The 22704-nt window shown below is 42.3% G+C and overlaps 1 protein-coding gene across 3 annotated transcripts in view; it reads right to left on the reverse strand.

The window, feature by feature from the left end:
* PRKDC (protein kinase, DNA-activated, catalytic subunit) overlaps positions 1–22704 on the reverse strand; it is a 141565-nt gene that overhangs the window by 94916 nt on the left and 23945 nt on the right. For all 3 annotated transcript variants that reach the window (XM_057737521.1, XM_057737522.1, XM_057737523.1), the window contains exons 22-27: positions 14894–15000; positions 12977–13067; positions 12113–12276; positions 11310–11462; positions 6360–6467; positions 5348–5574 (exon numbers count right to left, since the gene is read on the reverse strand). In XM_057737521.1, coding sequence (XP_057593504.1) covers positions 5348–5574; positions 6360–6467; positions 11310–11462; positions 12113–12276; positions 12977–13067; positions 14894–15000 — 850 coding nt within the window. The remainder of the gene's footprint in view (positions 1–5347; positions 5575–6359; positions 6468–11309; positions 11463–12112; positions 12277–12976; positions 13068–14893; positions 15001–22704) is intronic.

Here is a 22704-nt window from a genome sequence, read left to right on the forward strand (position 1 = left end):
AATCATCACCACAAGCCTAGTTAACATCTGTCACCACACATACAAAATGTTTTGCCTTGTGACAAGGGCTCTTCCTATCTACTCTCTCATCAACTTGCACATACAGGATACAGTGTTATTAACTGTAGTCACCATGCTATACATTATATCGCCAGGACTTACTTCTTTTATAACTGAAAGTTTGTAGTTTTTGAGTCCCTTCACCCCTTTCTCCAAGCCCCAAGCCCCTGCCTTTGGCAGCCAGCAATCTGTTCTCTGTATCTATGAGCTTGTTTGTTTGTTTGTTGCTGTTGCTGTTTTAATATTCCACACATAAGTGAGGTAATACAGTATTTGTCTTTCTCTGACTTATTTCACTTAGCATAATACCCTCTAGGTCCATTCATGTTGTCACAAATGGCAAGATTTCATCCTTTTTTATCGCTGAGTAATATTCCTGTGTGTGTGTGTGTGTGTGTGTGTGTGTGTGTGTGTGTGTGTATCAGATCTTCTATATCCATTCATCTCTCGATGGGCACTTAGGTTTCTTCCATGTCTTAGCTATTGTAAATAATGCTGCAATGAACACGGAGGTGCATAAATCTTCTCAAATGAGTGTTTTCATTTTCTTCAGATAAATACCCAGGAGTGGAATTGCTGGATCATATATGGTAGCTCTATTTTTAATTTTTTGAGGAACCTCCACACTATTTTCCACAGTGGCTGCACCAATCTACATTCCCACTAATAGTGCATGAGGGCTCCCTTTTCTCCACATCCTCACCACCATTTATTTGTAGACTTGGATGATGGCCATTCTGACAGGTGTGAGGTGATACCTCATTGTGGTTTTGATTTGCATTTCCCTGATGATTAGTGATGTTGTGCATCCTTCCATGTACCTCTTGGCCATCTCTATGTCTTTTTTGGGAAAATGTCTACTCAGATATTCTGCTCATTTTTTTAATCAGATTTTTTGCTATTAAGTTCTATATGTATTTTGGATATTAACCCTCTACTAGATATATGATTGGCAACTATGTTCTCCCATTCTGTAGGTTGCCTTTTCATTTTGTTGACTGTTTGCTGTGCAGAAGTTTTTAGTTTAATGTAATCCCACTTGTTTATTTTTGCTTTTGGTGTCAGATTCAAAAAATCTTTGCCAAGACCTATGTCAAGGAGCTCTCCACCTATGTTTTCTTCTAGGAGTTTTATGGTTTCAGGTCTTATGTTCAAATCTTTACTCCATTCTGAGTTAGTTTTGTGAATGGTGTAAGACAGGAGTCCAGTTTCATTCTTTTGCCCATGGCTGTCCAGTTTTCCCAACACCATTTATTGAAGAGACTGTCCTTTCCCCAAGGTACATCCCTGGCTCCTCTGTCATAAAATTAATTGACCATATGTGTGTGGGTTTATTTCTGGGCATTCTGTTCTGTTCCATTGGTCTATATGACTGTATTTATGTATACTGTTTTCATTACTATAACTATGTATTGCAGTTTGAAGTCAGGAAGTGTGATGCTTCCAGCCTTGTTCTTTTTCAGGGTTGCTTTGGCTATATGGGGTCTTTGTGGTTCCATACAAATTTTAGGATTGTTTGTCCTATTTCTGTGAAAAAAGCCATTGGAATCTTGATAGGATGGCACTGAATCTGGGATTGCTTTGGGTAGTATGGAAATTTTAACATATTAATTCTTCCCACCCATGAGCACAGAATATCTATTTTTGTGTCATCTTCAATTTCTGTCATCGGTGTCCTACAGTTGTCAGTATACAGGTCTTTCACTCCCTTGGTTAAATTTATCCCTTTTGATACAATTGTAAATGAGACTGTTCTCTTAATTTCACTTTCTGGTTGTTCACTATGAGTACACAGAAAGGCAATAGATTTTTGTATACTGATTTTGTATCCTGCAATTTTACTGAGTTTATTAGTTCTAACAGTTTTATCAGTGGAGTCTTTAGGGTTTTCTATACATAGTATGTCACCTGCAAACAGTGACAGTTTTACACGTTTTAAACATTCTTTTGTACATATAGGTTTCACAATTTAAAAAACTAAAAACGTGTCAAAGTACCAAGGGCATTTTTCACAGAACTAAAACAATTTTAAATTTTGTATGGAAATACAAAAGACCCCCAACAGCCAAAACAATCTTGAGAAAGAATAACAGAGCTGGTGGAATCACGCTCCCTGACTTCAGACTATACTGTACAGTAATCAAAACAGCATGAGACTGGCACAAACACAGATGTATATAGATCAAAGGAACAGAGTAGCGACCCAGAAATAAACCCATGTACTTATGGTCAGTTAATCTACGAAAACGGAGGCAAGAATATACAACGCAGAACAGTGTCTTCAGTAAGTGGTGCAGGGAAAACTGGATAGCCACATGTAAAGAATGAAATCAGAACATTCATTCTCTAAGACCATATAAAAAAAACAAACTCAAAATGGATTAAAGACCTAAATGTAAGGCTGGAACCCTTAAAACTCCTAGAAGAAAACTTAGGCAGACACTCTTTGACATAAATTATAGCAGTATTTTCTTGGATCTGCCTTCTAAAGCAAAGGAAACAAAAGCAAAAAGAAACAAATGGGGCCTAATTAAGCTTAAAAACTTCTGCACAGCAAAGGAAACCATCAACAGAACAAAATGACAACCTACCGAATGGCAGAAAATATTTGCAAGTGATATGATGAATATAGGGCTAATATCCAAAATATACAAACAGCTCAGTATCAAAAAAACATACAAACAGCTCAGTATCAAAAAAACAAACAGTCCTTTTAAAAAATGGGCAGAAGACCTGAACACACATTTTTCCAAAGAAGACACATAGATAGCCAACAGGCCCTTGAAAAGATGCTCAACATCACTAATCATCAGGGAAATACAATCAAAACCACAATGAGATACCACCTCACACCTGTCAGATGACTGTCACCAAAAAGACCACAAATAACAAGTACCAGCGAGGATGTGGAGAAAAGTGCACCTCGTGCACTGTTGGTAGGAATGTAAATTAGTGCAGCCGCTATGGAAAACAATGTGGAGATTTCTCAAGAAACTAAAAATAGAGCTACCATAAGACCCAGCAATTCTGCTCCTAGGTATTTACTCAAAGAAACCAAAAACACTAATTTGAAAAACTACATGCACCCCAGTGTTCACAGCAGCACTATTCACAATTGCCAAGACATGGAAACAACCTAAGTGTCAACAGATGAATGGATAAAGAAGATGTGGTGAATATATACAGTGACTATCACTCAGCCATGAAAGAGAAGGAAGTAATGCCATGTGCAGCTACATGGATGGACCTAGATAGTACTATGCTAGTGAAACAGATCAAACACTGTATGATATTACTTTTGTGAGGACTCTAGAAAATAAAACAAACATGTATATAACAAAACGGAAACAGACTCGCAGATATAAAGAACTAGTGGTTGCCAGAGGGAAGGAGGAGGGGAAAAATAGGCGTAGGGGACTTAGAAACACAAACTTCTATGCATAAAAAAGACAAGCAACAAGGCTATGACATACAACACAGGAATAGAGCCAACATTTCATAATAGCTATAAATGGAGCATAACCTTTAAAAACTGTGAATCGCTACACTGTACACCTGAATCATACATTTACATCAACTACACCTCAATTAAAAAAAAAAAATCAACACAGAGGCTTAAAACCACAGTTGATTTTCACACAAACGTGCACATGCCCACACACAGGTAGAGACAGACTCCTATCCATCCAGCTATCATCTCTCTATCCATCTACCACCCATCCATCATCCATCCATCCATCCCCCATCCATCCACCCACCCATCCAACCCCCATCCACACACCCACCCATCATCCACCCACCCATCACCCATTCATCCATCTCCCATCTACCCATCCATCCATCCATCCCCCATCTACCACCCATCCATCATCCATCCACCCACCCACCCATCAACCATCCATCCATCCCCTATCCACCCATTCATCCATCCATCCATCCATCATCCATCCCTCCACCCACCCATCACCTATCCATCCATCCATTCCCCATCCACCCACCCATCACCCATCCATCCCCCATATACCCATCCAACCATCATCCATCTATCCCCATCCATCCATCTATTCACCCATCTATCTAAAATCTATTTACTTATCATCCACCTACCTCTCCATCCATCATCATTCATCATCCCTCCATCATCTCTTATTTTCACACCTGCTCCCCTCATCACTATCCCAACTGCCATTTCCTGACAGAAGCAACTCTGACTAAATGAGGTTAGAGTCCTCATTATAACATTCCTTAGTAATCATGTACCACTACTTTTTTTTTTCCTATTTTTTCCCCAAGCTGCGCAGCTTGTGGGATCTTAGTTTCCCGACCAGGGGTCGAACCCGGGCCCCCAGCAATGAGAGCACAGAGTCCTAACCACTGGACTGCCAGGGAATTCCCTATACCACTACTTAAAAGCACTAATTTCAGGTACAAACTTTATCTATGGGATTGACTGACTATCATCTCGTCCTCTTTTTTTTTAAATGCAGCCCTCAGGAGGGCCACCTCTTCACATCAGCAGCATGCGGCCCAGTGCCTGGCACGTACCAGTCTTCCCTGGCAGTCAGCACTAAATAAACGAAGGGACGCATACTACTACAACCTAGGTCAGGGGCTATCTGGTCCTTGGACTGTGGAAACTGCCCCATCACCCACGTCCTGGCGCTCAGACCCCTCCCCACATGGCTACTGGCAGGTGAACTGTGGGAAGAGTCTAACCGTACCAGTCCCTGCTCCCACTGCTTCCAGACTGGCCATCTCTGGAAGCAGCCTTCACACCTTAACTCCACAGAGAGAATCCCCTTCCAAACCTCAAACTCCACAGCGAGGAGCAGACAATGACTTACCCTTACCCTGTCTTGTTACATACTGTGCTCTCACCTCTGCCCTGTCCCTCTGACCCGAAATGCTTGGGCTGGTTTCCACGCACCCTCCAAGTCTCATCCCAAGTATAAAGGGTACAGGGAGCCTCCCCTAACCGACTCAAACCACGCCAGACACCCCTCTTCTGTGCTTCAAACACTCGATGATGTCTCTTGTTGCACCTCCCAGACTGTGTACTATTATGCTTGAATGCAGTTCTCAACACTCTTCTGAGCCTCTTCTTGAATGCAAACAGCATTTTAATCATTATTTAATTCCCAGAAAACAGCACAGCATCCAGCATGTAATTATTTACCAAGTGCCTGATATAGGACTATACGCATCTATAAGCAGTGAGTCACTTCACAAAATCACTACTGAAAACTTAAAGATCTTTACACTCTTCCCTGTTATGTGACTTACGCACCTGAATTCCCTGTAGATGTTATTAAAAGCAAGCGATGCTCCCAGTCTCTTGAAAGCATTGGGGTGAAGTGCAAAGCTGTACAGTCGCTTGAAAAGTGACTTGGTGTTTACTGGACTGTTTTCCTGCTGCTGCGGTGTCGTCTGCTTAATGGACCATTTGAGGAATTCTTGAATACACCGACCACAAAAATCTCTTAAAGTACTGTCAAAGGGGTCGACAATTCCATCCTGAAATGAAGCATAAAATGACCACTGAATACCCTGGGCTGCCTGAGCAAAGCTGCAATGTGTTATGAAAAATAATTTAGAGCACGACTGAGGAAACTATAGACACTAGTCAAACCGATCTGATGGTCTAGAATCGAGACTCCAATAACAAATTCCTTTTGACACAATGAAAACTTTCTTTTTAACAAATTAAGAAACTGAAAAATCCATGAAGAAAGAGAACATACAACAACAAAGCAGTCTTTCCTTTCGCTGAAGAAACACAATGATTATATCCTAAAAATTTCTGTTGTTGATTCTACCTCACAACAGTATCTGAAATGCTTTGAGTTACTGAATCTGAACGCAAAAGAAAACAGGACAAGCTGAAAAAATTCCTTTTACTCCGAACTATTACACTATAGCTATTAAAAAAAATAAATAAGAGGATACCACAACTCTGATAAAAGTCCAAGAACATCCTCACTCTCCCTCTCCACCCTTCACCCACCCCCACACACACAGCCTTAACGCAAATGAAGCCCATCAAATTTATAATCATCCTCCCAAAAGGAACAAAACAAAACAATCTGCTTGCAGCTGTTTAAAAGTATCACTTAAGTTAATAAACATGGCACCTTGTTCATTAAGTGCCACCTCACCAATTCTCTAAAACAAAAGAAAAAAGATGATCCGATCTAGATGGATGCTGTATTTTGATACCTTGACAGGTAGCTTTTCTTAAAGTTCTGAGTATTGATCATATAAGCAGCCGATGGGAACGGCAGAAAGAGGCTGTGACTCACCAGGATTGTTTCCAGTAAGGCAACAGTGTCCTGACTCTCAAACTTCTTATTGTTGGTGAACCAGTGAATCAGCTGCATGACTAGAGGTTCGTACAGCTGCCTCGGCACCTGAAGGGTAACAACACTAGAATTTACTTTCTTCATGTTAACTTTGTATCAGAGAGAGTTCCATTTATATGACAGTAGCAAAATTAAGCAATGCTACTACTATGGTCATATTACGAAGTTTTTCACTAGTTAAATTCTGTGACAAACTCGATCTAACTTCTCTCCTCCCTAACAGCCCGGAAAAGAAAAATATGCATCCCAAAACTTACTGTTCCCCTAGCGAGGAGGGCAATTAGGGTCGACAGTGATGGTTTTTAACATTGATCCTGATTAACCTGATCCTGAGCTGCACACGAGGGAATCTGTTCACACCCCCATGCTGACAAAGCGAAAGCCAGGTCCACACCCTCTGTACACAGACTTCCAGGCTGTATCACAGGACAAGACACACAGGAGAAGAAGAGGCACCTCCCCTCCTCAGCTGAAAGAAGGGAGACTAGTCTACTCCTTGGAGACGAGACAGAAAGGATCCTGGGCCCAGAGAGCCCTAACCTTCTCCAGGACCCGGAGAGCCCTGTGGGTATCTGGCTCTCACAATCCAGGTTGGCCCCCAGGCCTGGAGAGAAGTTTTACTGTCCTTTTGGACCAGAGCGACTGCCTGAGACACACAGTTATGCATCTAACCCTCACTCTCTATGAAGGGTAAATGTTCACAGTCTGAGTGAAGGTGAACTCTCCCGATCTTCAGGTCGCGCTCATCTGTGTCTCACAAGGCTGGCCCTACAGGAGCACTAAGAAATCCAGGGGAGTTTTACTTCCCCACAGATACTGAGCTCAAGAGCAAAGCATGTGGTGTGTACACCACATCCAAAACCACGTGAGGAATGTCCCTGGTGGTCCAGTGGATGGGACCCCGCACTTCCACTGCAGAAGTGCAGGTTCAATCCCTGGTCAGGCAACTAGGATCCTGTGTGCCACCTGGTGCAGCCAAAAAATAAAAAAATAAAGTAAAATTAAAAATTTTTAAAAACCAAAAATCACGTGAAATGTCTTAGAGCTCAGAGTAAACAACAGGTCCTCTAGTGCCCAGATATTTCTCCAAAAAACATCTTTCTAAACTTTTAGAAGCAACTTTTAAACTTAATCAAAGGGTCTTAACTTTCAGTTTGAAAAGTTTAACCTCATCTTAAAGCATAACTTTTTTTCCAAAAATTATTTTTATTAATACATAAATTACATATATGTACACACATACCCTTTATAGAAAACGTAGAAAACCATCTGTCTACAATCCTACATCCAAAAGGTAACCACTATTAACATTCAAAATCACTGTTAACTCAACATATTTTATTTATACACATTTAAATATATGTATACAAGTGTGTAAAAATATACTTCTGTAACCACTTTTTCTCCTCTTAATTTTGAACACTTATATAAATACATAAGCTCTATCAATATCTTTGTTAGAAATGCAGGCATTTCTAGTTCATGACTGTCTTGCACACCACTCTGAACACCTCTCTGGACAAGGGCTGCCGTCCTCACTCCCATCTGCCAGGACTCAGGCCCTTTTCCCTATATGCTTGGCAACACTAAACTGCCATTTTTAAACTATCTGATAACAGCTGCAATCAGTGCTATTTTAATTTGAATTTCCTTGTTTACTAAAAAGGCTGAATATTTAAAATGTATTTAATTGGCCATATGTACTTCTTTGTTCATGAGCTGCCTGTTTAGTTCTTCATCCATTTGCCCATTTAAAAATCTTACTATCTCCAGCACAGCGTGGCAAAAAAAAAAAATTCCCCACATTATGCATATGTCAAAATTGGGGGTCCTGTGCCAGTCAGTAATTTTCAACACTTCTGAAGTCAGGATTGTCAGTACACTAAGTTTCCTTCCACAGATCTCCCTTCAGCGTCTTGTATGAAAATCTCCCTTTCTACAAAAACTGTATGGAAAGATGCCTATGATGTAATGATAAAATCCATCCAAGTAGCAATCACATTTTACATAAAGGAAAGCATTCTAATGCTGACACTACTTTTTATCTATAAAACAAAATTTATATGGAGCTTATTAAAATGTGTTTCCAAAGACCTAGGAGTATTTTCACCAAACTTTCTGCAGAGGATAAAGTGGCTTTTCCTGGGGAATAATGGTGGGAAAGGTGTGATGTCATGGAGGTTCACTTTTAGCATCCTATGTTTCTATATTAATTAATATACTTTACCAATGAAAAAGACCATTCCAATCCACAGATACACACAGACAGGCTATAATTCATCACATTTTTCTATAACATCTTTAGAGTTTGTTCTTCCTTCTAAATCTTTTAAATTAGAAATTAACCTTTCATATGTTAGTAGCTCTAACAGAATCTATTAAATGATCCATTTCTTGACTACACACACAGTTTTCACATGTACACATGGGTCCACCTGCCAACTGCCAGACAGTCCCACTGACGCATCTGTGCAAGCGTTCAACCCCATTGTAACTAACGGGGCTGCTTCCTAATGTCTGTCAGGGCAAGACGCCCTCCGGACTTGACTCTGACAAAGTTTTTCTTGGTTAGGCTTCAGCAATTATTCTTTCAGATTATTTTTTAAGTCCAAAATGAAATTAATTCCGAGATTTTTGCTGGAATGATACCAAACTTACCGAATGATTTGGAAAGAGCTGGCATTTTTTCAACATAAATTCTTTTTTTGGCCACTCCGCCCAGCTTGCAGGATCTTAGTTCCCTGACCAGGGCCCCAGACCCCTGCCGTGGAAGCACCAAGTCCTAACCACTGGACCACCAGGGAATTCCCTCAATATTGATTCTTCAGGTACACATCACATTCATTTTATATTCACAAAATATATGTTTGCCTGGCACATTAATGTTTCTTCCTAGACGTTTTACTTTAGGTCGTTTTATTTTTTTCTCTGTGCCGTGCAGCTTGAGGGACCTCAGTTCCCCAACCAGGGATGGAACCTCGGCCACAGCAGTGAAAGCCTAGAATCCTAACCACTAGGCCACCAGGGAACTTCCCCTAGACGTTTTATTATTATATTTTTTGATGCTGTTATGAATGGCATGTTGTAGACATATTTTCCAAGTGGTCAATACTACAATAAAACATGAGACATATTAGACCACTGATATATGAGAATTCTACTTTGTAGGTCATCAGCTTTCTCCTTTATTAATTCTTAGATTTATCAGTTGATACTCTGAGCTTTTCAGATTTTTTGAAAAAGCATATTCAAATAATTATTTTTCCCTTCCTTTCTCTGACACCCCTGCCCTCAGGGACCTCATGGCCTGATGAGAGGCCCAGAGGCCCTGCTCCGGTTGGGGCTGAGGTGCCTGTGAACAGGCCACGTCACGTCTCACCACGGCTCCCACCTGGGCCCAAGCACGAAGCAGCCCCAGCGCTTCACGGCTGGGGATGGTTCTGCTCTGATGTGCAGGTAAATGTTCTTCATCATTTTAAAGACAAAATTGGTTACTCTTAGTTTACCAAAACAAATACCTCTTTGGCCTACATGAAGAGAAATCATTGCTTTTGAAATCTATTTCTGTGGTAAATTTCCACTTTTATCCCACATGGTGCTTCTTAACGCACTGCTGGATTGCATGCATTCACATACACACTGAAGGGTTTCCTACCTGTATTTACAGTGAGTTTCTCTAGTTTTCTTCTTTATGTGCACAGCCTTACATCAGGGTTTGCTAGCTTCATAAAATAAAGCAAGAACTGGAATGTTTTCCAGGTCCTGGCAGCAAAGGAGAATTCTGTCCACAAAGCCACGAGGAAGAGGCGACCTGCCCACATCTCCAAGCCCCCAACTGCTGGCCACAGCTCCTCCTCTCTACTTCACTCCTACGTGACAGGGCTGGTAGCAAACTCAGCCGTAGGGGCTAGACTCTCATAACCTTACCTGCAACAGTGATCCCCTCCCAAATGTTGTGGCACATATTTAAAGCCCTGACAAAACTAAAGTGAGGTGTCATCTCACACCAGTTAGAATGGGCATCATCAGAACATTTATAAACAGTAAAGGATGGAGAGGGTGTAGAAAAAAGGGAACTCTCCTGCACTGTTGGTGGGAATGTATATTGATACAGCCACTATAGAGAATGGTATGGAGGTTCCCTGAAAAACTAAAAATAGAGTTACCATATGACCCAGCAATCCCACTACTGGGCACATACCCTGAGAAAACCATAATTCAAAAAGACACATGCACTCCAATGTTCATTACAGCACTATTTACAATAGCCAGGACATGGAAGAACCTAAATGTCCATCAACAGATGAATGGATAAAAAAGATGTGGTACATATGTACACTGGAATATTACTCATCTGTAAAAAGGAACGAAATTGGGACATTTGTAGAGACATGGATGGACCTAGAGACCGTCATACAGAGTGAAGTGAGTCAGAAACAGAAAAACAAGTATTGTATATTAACGCATATATGCAGAATCTAGAAAAATGGCACAGACCAACCAGTTTGCAAAACAGAAATAGAGACACAGATGTAGAAAACAAACATATGGACACCAAAGTGGGGAGAAGGATAAACTGGAAAATTGGGACTGCCATATATACAATACTGATAAGAAAAAAATATCAAATTGTGCACTTTAAATATATGCAGTTTATTGTATATCAATTATATCTCAATAAAAGTTCTTAAAAAATAAATAAAAAGTCCTGAGCCTCAGGTCCTACCTGCGGAATTAAGCCAGAGTCAGAAGGGCAGCAGCCTAGCAGCAGGTTTTACAGACCCCGGAGGGGCCCCAACACACAACACGCTTGACCATCACTGAACTAGACAGGGCATTTTTTTTTTTTAAGTTTTGTTAACTGTTTCAAATTCACAGTCATGCACTTACCTGATCTACATCACATGCCAGTCGAAGCAGCACAGGAAAAGTGCGCTTATAGAGCTGGTACATGGGTGGGGGACCCTGGCCACCGTCAGGCATCTGAGTGGCTTTCCCCAGCATAAACATAACCATGCTGTGCAGAAGCTCACAGGCCGCAACCTGCAACAAGCCAGGGGTCCAACAAAGGTTAAGAGCATTTCGAAATGCTCCGCAGTGTAGCCCTTTAAAAAGGAAAACTTCTGCAGCAAATAACTATCCCACCCAAAAATTAACTAACTGGAAGTGGCACGTCTTGCTGTATAAAATTAATGCTTCTGTTTACTTTGATCTGAAGCCAAGAGTTAAGAATTAAAATTTAAAAGATTTAGACACTGGGACTAATGTATCATAAGAAATACATTTCCGTGCTGCCCTATCACAGAACTTTGCTTCATTTGTTAGCACATTTTCAACTGTCGCTTTTAGTAAATATATTTTTAAAGCACAAATTTTGGAAATGTACAAATTAATATAAAAACTTGAGATTATCTGTTCCTGATCTCTCGTATCGAAGAGATAGGGAGCACAGACTACACCACCTTTCAACGCCCTCCATGCTGCCTTTTCTATTATGAGGAGCTCTGGAATATTCATGTTTGCCAGGTTATCATCTAGCCAGATAATTTATGTTTAACTTCCATTTTCCAAGAACACATAGTTCTGAGAACCAAACAGCTTCCTGAGCACTAAAGAAAACACAATGTCCATGAAACACAACACATGCTTCCTAGTGAACCCACGTATAACCACAGAAGGTGACCACTGAGTACTTTGGTGTGTCTGTCGCCGGCCGAAAGTGCCAGCTCTGTGACACGAGGCAGGAACGGGTCCAGGTAGACGATGGGCTTCATGTCCGCAAAGGGCACCGCGAAGCTGAGCCTCCTCTCTCGGTCCCAGGCCACCCAGCCCCGGGCCCTCTCCTCGGGGGACGCCGCTGTCAGAGAGACACAGAGTGCTGTGGGTCAGTCCCTCCACGAGGCGGGACGGCCCGGGCCCCCTCCTGCTCTGTTTACCACGCATGCACGACTGCAACACTACAAACTACCACACACTATTTCTGAATTTGACTTAAAGTTAAATTATTTTTAAACAAGCCTAATAATCTGGTATGTTTAATTTCCAATTTCAGTAAGAGTTACTCTTCTGTGGAAAAATGATAAATAAGCAACACTTTAATTAAACACATCCTCTTCACAACACTTACCTTCCTAACACAGGCTCTAACTTCTGAAATGCCAAAATCACTAGCACATTTAATACGAAATTTTATAGTAAAGATAAAAATTTTTACCAATCAAAAACACTAATTCCGATCAAAAAGAACTTAAATTGTCCAAATATTAAGAATATCAGGTTAAAGAAGATAACTGAACTCCTGACACAATGTTTAATATAAAGGTGTATCAAACTAGATTCTGCTTCAAAAAGGAAAAGACACCAGACCCCCGCAAGCGAGGGCACAGGACCCGGGAGGCTACAGGGCACAGAGGAAGCATTCACCCCAACAGGCAAAATATGGTTCTTCATAATCTTACTTGAAAACACATAAATGACATACAGGAGCAAATTATACCATGAGCAAATTATGCATTCAAAACATCTACAGGGGTTACTTTACTTTAAAGAAAGGTCACCTGTTATGAGGTTTTTGTTGATTCGTCCCCCAAGACGGCCAAGCATTTGCACAACTCGAACCCGTATTTCTTCTAAGGACAGCGCTTCATGCTGCAAACGTGGTGACAACAAGGTAAACATCAGAGAGAACCAGGAGCTGAAAGGAAAGCCGTTCTACAGCCCTCTCTATTGCTGGTGCTTCCAGGGCGCATCACATCCCACACGGCACGGCGGCTGACTTTACTGCAAATTCATGAAAAGAAGCCATATCTCTTCCAATTTTGCAGTTAGATGTCCATTTCCTAGGCCAGTGGTCCCAATGTTTTGACAGAAGCCTTTATGGCCTTAAAAAGTACTGAGGCTCCCCAAAGAGCTTCTGTTTATGTGGGTCGTATTTATAGTAAATTATCATTTTTTAAAAAAACACTGAACCCATGTTAACAAATGACATACTTTTAGGAGAAGTAATGATACATTCCAAATAAACGACCTCAGCCAACTGGTACTGTTTCCCGTTTTCACATCTGTGACAGACCTGCTGTTGGGCTATAATTGGAAAACGGAGCAATGTCTTAATAGTCTTTCTAAATAACTGGGGTTTTTCTCTGATACGACTTCAAAACTGAAGTGGTGGTTTCTTGAAGGTCAGTCACAACGTAGAGTCGGAAACCCCACCAGTGACATTTATGCAGTTTGCTACATTAAAGCCCACGGGCTGGTGTATCTCACACTCGGCCCAGGTCAGCAACCACGCACAACCTGGGAACACAATGTACTGCTCATCTGACCACACTGGTCCCCTGGCTCATGTAGATCTTCCACATGTAGACACGTTTCACTGCACACGCGAAGAAACCACACGTGTTAAGTACTGGGAAGCTGTCAAGCTCAGGTTGATGGGTACAAGTTTTCCAAAATTTTATTTTTCACTTAAAAGCTTGAATTTTATCATTGGCAACAAATATTCTCAGATGTTTTCTTTGAAGTGATGGCTCGCTCTGTGTTGGAGAAAATGTCTGCCAGGTACTGAACAGATGCTGTCTGTTCCTGTAACAATGGTGTTCACCTCAGCGCCTCCCTGAGGACAATGGCCAGCGCCTCCTGCTCCCGCACACGGGATGAGACACAACGTGTAAGCCTCATGAGGGTCGAGGCTTAATGAAGCGTTAAGGAACTAACAGCACGACCCACCTCTGCACAGTGCAGATGTTGACGTATGAAAATACTGACAGTTCTGGCCCTGCACCCAGCGACCCCAGGGCCCACCTAGGGAAAAGGGTCCTGTGTCTATAAAGAGACGTGCAAGACCAGAGACAAACTCAAGTAACTTTATCTTCCTTTACTTATATGTGATAAAACAATTTAAAACCTATAGACACTATTTCTAGTTTCATTCAAGTCTCCCAATCAAAACCTGTCAAAAATAATGAGATAGGAGGAATTTTCCTGAGAGGTTGCAATATCAGTTCTACATATTAAAAGTTCTTCCAATTTCATTTTTCACATCATACTTAAAACATTTTCCTTATAGTAACTCAATTTTCTCTATTTACATCATTTCTATTACATTATGTGTCACCAGTTTCTAAAAACACTGATCTCAAGAAATTTTCTATCACTGGAAAAAAAAACATAAAAACTGCCATGAGTTGAACTTGACAAAATTATGTATTTCAGACTGAATCAGTAAATGAGTCAATCTTACATACCCATAATATCAGTATTGCAACTGCTTATTCCAAATAAGAAAACAGACAGTAAACCCATTAACAGTTTACATTTTTACTGCTAAATATAAATTGAAATTATTTCCATATTGTACTCTAATTTATACCTAAGAATAACTAATATTTTAAATGAAGATTTTTACTTTTCACAAGCATTAGAATCTGATCTCTCCATTATTTAAGGTAAAGAAAATACAAGGAATTCCTTACCGATGATATGTCCTTTGTCCTTTTCAGGTACTTTAACACATCTCTAGCATGTCCTTTCTGGGCGGCCCGAGAAAGTGCTGACACTCCCCAGTTATTCCTGGTCTCATCTATCAACAGTAAACAAAAGTCAATTCCAAACAGCATTCATCCATTTATTTGATGACTACAAGGGAGAACACCACACTGCCACAGAGACACATTAAAATCCTAATTTAAATTGTGATTAAAGATGAAATTTCTAGAACAAAATTTTTAATAGCAGTTGTCTTAGTTTTAAATATCCCTGTCAACTAAAATAAACACGGTTCTTTGGAGAAGTGGCTGATTCCCTGGGGGAGGGCAGGGGAGACTGTGCTGGTGAGAAGCGGCAGGAGGGGGCACAGCTCCCATGGGTCACACACAAACCCCCTCTGGGACAGGCTGGGTGCAGACATCAATGGAAGCAGGAGAGGGCTGGACACACTGAGAAGATAAAAACCCACAAGTCCCTACTCATACGCAGAAATAACGGGTGAAAAAAGAAAGCTATTTCTCATGGTAGAGTGCCAACCAGCTAAAGTGGATCACGGAGTGAGAACACGGCCCCTGCAACACTTTGATAGTAATAATCGACTCAGAAGAACCACCGATGGACACTGAAGGCAGCACACTCACAGATGTGAGGCAGCTGCCACTCGACAATGATCTTCTACAGAATCTGCACGTTCAGTACAAGCTTTCCCTCCTGAATCGTGTCATGGCAAGTTACCAAACTGATGGCACCAGCCCTGAATAGTGTGGGTCGAAAAGGACCCTGTCCTATGTGACAGCCACCTACTACCCAGGTGAGGACGGCAAGTGTCCTAAAGGACCCTGTCCTACGTGACAGCCACCTACTACCCAGATGAGGATGGCGTGTGTCCTAAAGGACCCTGTCCTACGTGACAGCCACCTACTACCCAGATGAGGATGCTGAGCTGCAGACGTGGTCCACACTCACCCTCACCCCTAGTTGGGCTCCAGTCAGCCCTAACAATGTCTTGGCTCAGAACCACAGGCTACACTCAGTTGTCTTTTTTGTCTCCTTTAAGTGAAACAGTCAGTTTCCTGGAGTTTGACGACTTGGACATTTACAAATTTAGACACCAGTAATGTTGTACACTGCCCCTCCATCTGGGTTTGTCTAATGTTTTCTCATGACTGTGTTCAGGTTACAGAAACCATTTATAGCATCTTACTAGTCCTTTACTAATAAAATCTTCAACACCTGTTCTCTTTCTCTCAGTGGAGTCACACTTACTTCTCCCAGTGCTGAGATGGCCTGGGAGGACCCCTCCCAGGGGCTTTAACCTCAGTACGTCTCTCCCAGCCCCCAGAAGTGAGACCCACTGATGATACAGCCTTACTCCCCTCTGCTTTCTGCTTCTCCTCCCATCTGTGAGCTGCACTGTGGGTTTGCTCACGCCCCATGAGCTAGGTCCCCTGGGTGGGAACAATCAAGGAGAACTGGGATTTTGTTCTTGGATCTTCTGCAGGTGGATATTAGAAACCTATCCTCTGGTGGCCCCCGATGAAAACAGGATCTGGTTTTTAGTCTTTATGAAAATGTTTTGAAGCTCAAATTAGTTAAGAATTTTGTACACTGGGAAAAACAACTCTTTGATATGTGGATTGGTCAGTGTTTTATCTGTGTCTCTATAACAAACTGCAGAACCGAGGCCTGTTACCTCAATATGTCTGTGTGTTGTCTAAGCCCTGACTTCTTTTGAGTGTGCTCTTCTCCTGTATTTGGAAGGTATTAATAAATGATAAAGTCTCTTCAAGGAGCTCTGTTCTTATTTATACAGATAAATAAGCTTATGTAAAATGAATATTCCTAAAATTATTTGAAAATAAGAAAATTGGACTTCTAATGCTTTAAATGTGCCAGACTTCAAAAAATGTTGTAGTCATTAACTCAGAAGCATTTCAGAAACCCATACTCACATAATTAAGGCACATCCTTGGTAAATGAGACAAATTTAATGATTTTAGTTTAAGTAAATGTCTTTTCCAATCAGAGTTAAGTATAATACAAGCATACATCTTATTCTACTTGGATGTTTTTCCTATACTTATGCGGCTTATGAAGCTAATAAGCTAAAATCACCTCTCATAACACTCTGTCATTTAGTACAAGACACACAAAATAACACCACCATCCATCTACAGCACCTGTTCATCATCACAAACAGCCCTACATAAGTTTTAATTCTTTTTTTTAATAAATTTATTTATTTATTGGCTGCATTGGGTCTTCATTGCTGCACGCGGGTTTTCTCTAGTTGCAGAGAGTGGGGGCTACTCTTTGTTGCAGAGTGCAGGCTTCTCATTGCAGTGGCTTCTCTTGTTGTGGAGCACGGGCTCCAGGTGTGTGGGCCTCAGTAGTTGTGGCACATGGGCTCAGTAGTTGTGGCGCACAGGCTTAGTTGCTCCACGGCATGTGGGATCTTCACAGCCCAGGGATTGAACCCGTGTCCCCTGCATTGGCAGGCGGATTCTTAACCACTGCGCCACCAGGGAAGCCTCCCTATATAACTTTTAAGATGATGATACATGTGGTAAGTTTATGTTCAACTAAACGGAATCGCTGGACAAACTTCACTTCCCCCATGATTAAGCTCTGTGGCATGTCAACTGGAAGACATTACTATGACCTGCAGCCTTGAACCCTTGGACTGACCGAGTCAATGAGCAGATAATCATTGGATACCACGTAATCTCTAAGTAAACAGAACACTGAAACACTGACTGCTAAGCATTATCTTTTTTTGGCCATGCAGTGCAGCTTGTGGGATCTTAGTTCCCCGACTGGGGATTGAACCCAGGCCCCAGCAGTGGAAGCGCCGAGTTTTAACCCCTGGGCCACCAGGGAATTACCACTAAGCATCATTTCTAAGTCTGTGCTTTTGTTTCCTGCCTTCTGGGCCGTGATGTAATGAGGCATGCTGTACATGGCGCTCTGCGGGATGAACGTGGCTGCAGGCGGGGGTCACGTGTGCCCACCAGCTCCGAGCCTGAGAAACTCCATGACCTCAGCAGGCACTTCTCAACCATCCACTCCGAGCTTTCTCAGTGAAAGAGACATTTGGCAGAGTTATAACTAGTAAGTGAATGAGGCCGTGGGAGAAGTAAGAGTGCAGGAACACAGCTTCTGGCTTCAAGACGCGGCAAGGCTCAGTGTTTTGGTGTGCAGCCCTCTTTCCAGTTGGGCCTTACTGAAGTCTTTGCTTATGTGGGTCGTAACTAGCAATAGTCAGCCTACTGGAAGCAAAAACTACTTCTGTAAAGACTTACTGATCTCTGTGAAGACCACAAATTAACAAGCATAACATCTAGCATTCCTCTGAAAACAGCTGGATCTCACGGACTCCGAGAGAGACCCGCTGTTTCAAGTTGCATCGGTGTGTCCCAGCACATGACAAAACTCGGAAAGCGTAACACCTGAGTCTGAGAAGAGGCTATGAAACGAGTTACATTCTGAGCAAAGGTCACTAAATCTTAAAGGATGTGCTTCTTGGGCTTACTCATCAATGCCTTCGTCTGTGACAAGCAAAGGTATTCTTTACTTTCTGTGTAACCCACACAAGAGCAAGATGTCAGTCTTATCAGAAGCATTTTCTGAGCAAAGGTCCCAGCCTTTCACCTTTGGCAGGAGCTGCACAGAGCAGCACTGCACTCTCAGCAAAGCACATCAGGAGGCGTGTGCTGTCCACTGGCCCCTCTGCTGGCCAGCAGGCAGACGGGGTCTCCACAGTAAAGCTGCCGTTTGTACCCTTGGTGAGTAACATGTGTTTTGGGGTGAGGTAGGCAGGACTTTATGGCAGCCCTTTGACCTTCCCCTGGTGTCACCCTCATGACTGTGTTTCCTAATACAACGAAAGGGGGATTATCCAGGCAGGTCTCATCTCATCACGCGAGCCTCTTAAAAGCATAGTTTTCTCCAGCGGATAGAAGAGGATGTAGGACAGACTCGAAGCCTCAGGATTGAAAGCACGCTGCAGGCTGTGAAGGTGGAGGGGCCAAGGGCAAGGAGCGGACAAGCCTGCACCACCAGCCCGCAAGCGAGTGGGCACCTCAGCAGCTGCTGACACCCTGGACAAACCTGAAGGCGCCTCCCCAGAGTCTCCAGACAAGGGCCCAGCCCAGCCGAGCCCAAGCGGGGGAGCAGCTGAGCCCCCTGGACTCCCGACCCGCAGGACGGGGAAACCACAGCAAGACAAGAGGCACAGCGGACTTTCCACTTACTCTCTGGCTTGTAACTGCACACACGCGGCAGGTCCTACACAATTTAGCGGATCATGACCTCTTTCTAGAATAATCTGCCTTGACACTCAGATTACCCCAGGTTGGCCTGTGACATTGCCCTTCTTTCTTTTTTTTAAAGAACTTTTATTGAGATGCAGTTAACAGACAATAAACTGCATATATTTAGAGCATATTATTTAGCATCCCAATCTCCCAATTCGCTCCCCCCCCAACCCTCCCCGCTTTCCCCACTTGGTGTCCATATGTTTGTTCTCTACATCTGTGTCTCTATTTCTGCCTTGCAAACCGGTTGATTTGTACCATTTTTCTATAGTCCACATATACATGTTAATATACAATATTTGTCTCTTTCTGACTTACTTCCCTCTGTATGACAGTCTCTAGGTCCATCCATGTCTCTACAAATGTCCCAGGTTCATTGCTTTTTACAGCTGAGTAATATTCCATTGTACATATGTACCACATCTTCTTTATCCATTCATCTGTTGATGGACATTTAGGTTGCTTCCATGTCCTGGCTATTGTAAATAGTGCTGCAATGAACACTGGGGTGCATGTGTCTTTTTGAATTATGGTTTTCTCAGGGTATGTGCCCAATAGTGGGATTGCTGGGTCATACGGTAATTCTCCTTTTAGCTTTTCAAGGAACCTCCATACCATTCTCCATAGTGGCTGTATCAATATACATTCCCACCAACAGTGCAAGAGCATTCCCTTTTCTCCACACCCTCTTCAGCCTTTACTGTTTGTAGATTTTCTGATGATGCCCATTCTAACCGGTGTGAGGTGATATCACATTGTAGTTTTGATCTGCATTTCCCTAATAATTAGTGATGTGGAGCAGCTTTTCATGTGCCTCTTGGCCATCTGTATGTCTTCTTTGGAGAAATGCCTATTTAGGTCTTCCACCCATTTTTTGATTTTTTTTTTTGATATTGAGCTGGATGAACTGTTTATCTATTTTGGAGATTAATCCTTTGTCTGCTGATTCATTTGCAAATATTTTCTCCCATTCTGAGGGTTGTCCCTCATAATTCTTTGAACACTCCCTTGATTTCTGGATGTTTCAGAAAAGACAACATTCTAGGTTCCTCCAGTACTTTCCCTGTCCCAGGCTAGAACCAGTCATTTCTCCAAAGCCACGATCTCCAGACTGGTTCGCTCGCTGCTACAAAGGTACCACGAGCCCCAGGCAGCCCCTTCCCATGGACAGAAGGACAACAGTGAGTGCATTTCACGTGCATTTTCATCTCCGTGTCTAGCTCACCCATCCACAAGCGTGTGTGTACGTACACCTGTGGGCCTGAGCAAGAGGCAGCGAGAGCCGGGGCGGGAGACAGGGCCCTGAGTTCTCGCCTGGCCCGATCCCTGAGGGGCCCTTCAGCTTCCTCTCTGTCTCTCTCCATCGTCCTTGATTGAATTATGAATTTGGCCAATGCTCCATATGCTACCCTCCTCACCCTGGCCCACCAGGTGGGTCCCCAGTGCCCCAGCTCTACCCCACACAGGCCACCGTGCCCACCCTCCTCGGCAGCACCAACCACTGGAGGAGGACGGGATGGAGGCCCTCACGGGACTGACCCTCCCAAGGAAGATGGCCACTGGCTATCCGAGGACGAGCGGCTCCCACTACCCACAGGCCCATGGGCATGGGCAGGATTGCAGCACGCCATTGGTCCCAGGAGCCTCTCACAGGAGGGGACACCAGACATGCCCAGCTGGGGGGACCTTCTCCCAAACCATGGCCCACGACCTCCAACATCAGCATCCCGAAATCTGTCCCTCACGAAAAGATGCCAAGAGGCACCAGAGCGAAACACAAGCCATGGACCTGGACTGAATTCTGGCCCCAGGAAATGCAGCTGAAAGCACAGCTATGAAGGGTTAACGAGGCAGCTGAAAACCAAACCCACAGGCTGCAGAGAGGCCCTCGAGGACCCACGCCACCTTCCCAACCCTGACCACGGCGCTGCAGCCACCAACAGGGAACACACATTGCAGTATTCAGGCGTAAATGTCCGTGATGCCTACAACTTACAGAAGCTTCAGGAAAAACATCACATATAAACACACACACACACACACACACACACACACACACACACACACACACACACACGATACAGAGAAAGCATGGACAGTGACAAAGCAGGCGGCACAGAATGTAACTGCGGAATCTGGATTCAGAGCTTACGACGGTTCTTTCCACTATTAATGCAACTGTCCCAGAAGTTAATATATCACATAGAACATTATTAAAAATAGTCTTTCAGATTATGGACTTTCTGTTGTTAGTTTACTTACTCTCTGCTTTTCCCCACCTTCTAATTATCTGGAGAACACAGATTTACCAACAGCTAAATCCACTCCTTAGAAGAATCACAGTAACTTAAAAGAAATACAAATCTTTTCAATGAGCTGACAGAACTAAATTCAAAAAAGCAAATGAAAGTACCACAAAGATATCTGCTAACAGATTTATTCATTTTCTTTAACCACATCCACGTGTTTTTAGTGACCTACTCAAATAGCAGCACCCCTTGTAAGAAGTGACTTTTAAAAGCCTAAATAAGATACAAACATCAGTTTGGTTTTTTTTCCTCTAAACAATACTTGTTACTTTTCCAAACCTATGGCTCTTTCTTCATGAACTCTGAATATGCATCGAGGTGCCAGAAAAACCAGACAGTGAATGAAATTTGTCACTTTTTCACTTACTGTTTCTAAACCAACAGTATTTAAGATGAACAATGAAATAATGATGTACAAGGACAAGTCAAAAATTATCCGCACTCTGGCTGCAGAAAATTCTTTTTTGACTCACCCTAGTACATAGATGGAATTTTACAAATTAACGCTTTGTAACTACTTTGGTAACAGCAGTGTTTAAATTCTCAGCAATATTTCAGGGATTTTCCTCCAACACGAACCTTTCTTTTTGCTCATCTGATCACAACGTCCACTTCCATTCTGGTCCAAGGAAATCTGTCCCTCTCAATTCTACGTGCTACTTTTCTTGACTAGTAAAACTTTTGCCTGGCCAGATGACTTTTATCTTTGAACATTTTCCCAAACCTATTTCTTGTATGACAATTCTTCTGGACTAACATTAGTACTAAAGCAATTATATTTGAAAAACCAATAAAAATCAGGTGAGATTAGGTCAAAATATAAAATTACTATTGGATTTCCTTATAGTTTTAATTCCTGTTTGATTTATTAAACAAAAGTTTCTTTGCAAGGCAGTATATTAGAATCTATAAGGAGTTTAAGATATTTAAGAAGAGTTCTTACCCTTGAAGATTTATAAATCTTGGTAGGATATAAGTGAGTAAAATAAAAAGTTGGTTTAACACCTCAGTTATACTGCTTGTGTCCCAATTACATTGAAACAAATTGGGGAGATTACAAAGATACCAAGCAAACATATTTTGAATATGCTGGGTTCAAGTTTCAGAAGTTGCAAAAATATAAATATGTAGTCTTATTATAGTTAACTACATCACCACTTCAAGAAACACATC

Source organism: Hippopotamus amphibius, chromosome 5 (genome assembly GCF_030028045.1).
Source record: "Hippopotamus amphibius kiboko isolate mHipAmp2 chromosome 5, mHipAmp2.hap2, whole genome shotgun sequence".
In the NCBI taxonomy this organism is placed as follows: domain Eukaryota; kingdom Metazoa; phylum Chordata; class Mammalia; order Artiodactyla; family Hippopotamidae; genus Hippopotamus; species Hippopotamus amphibius.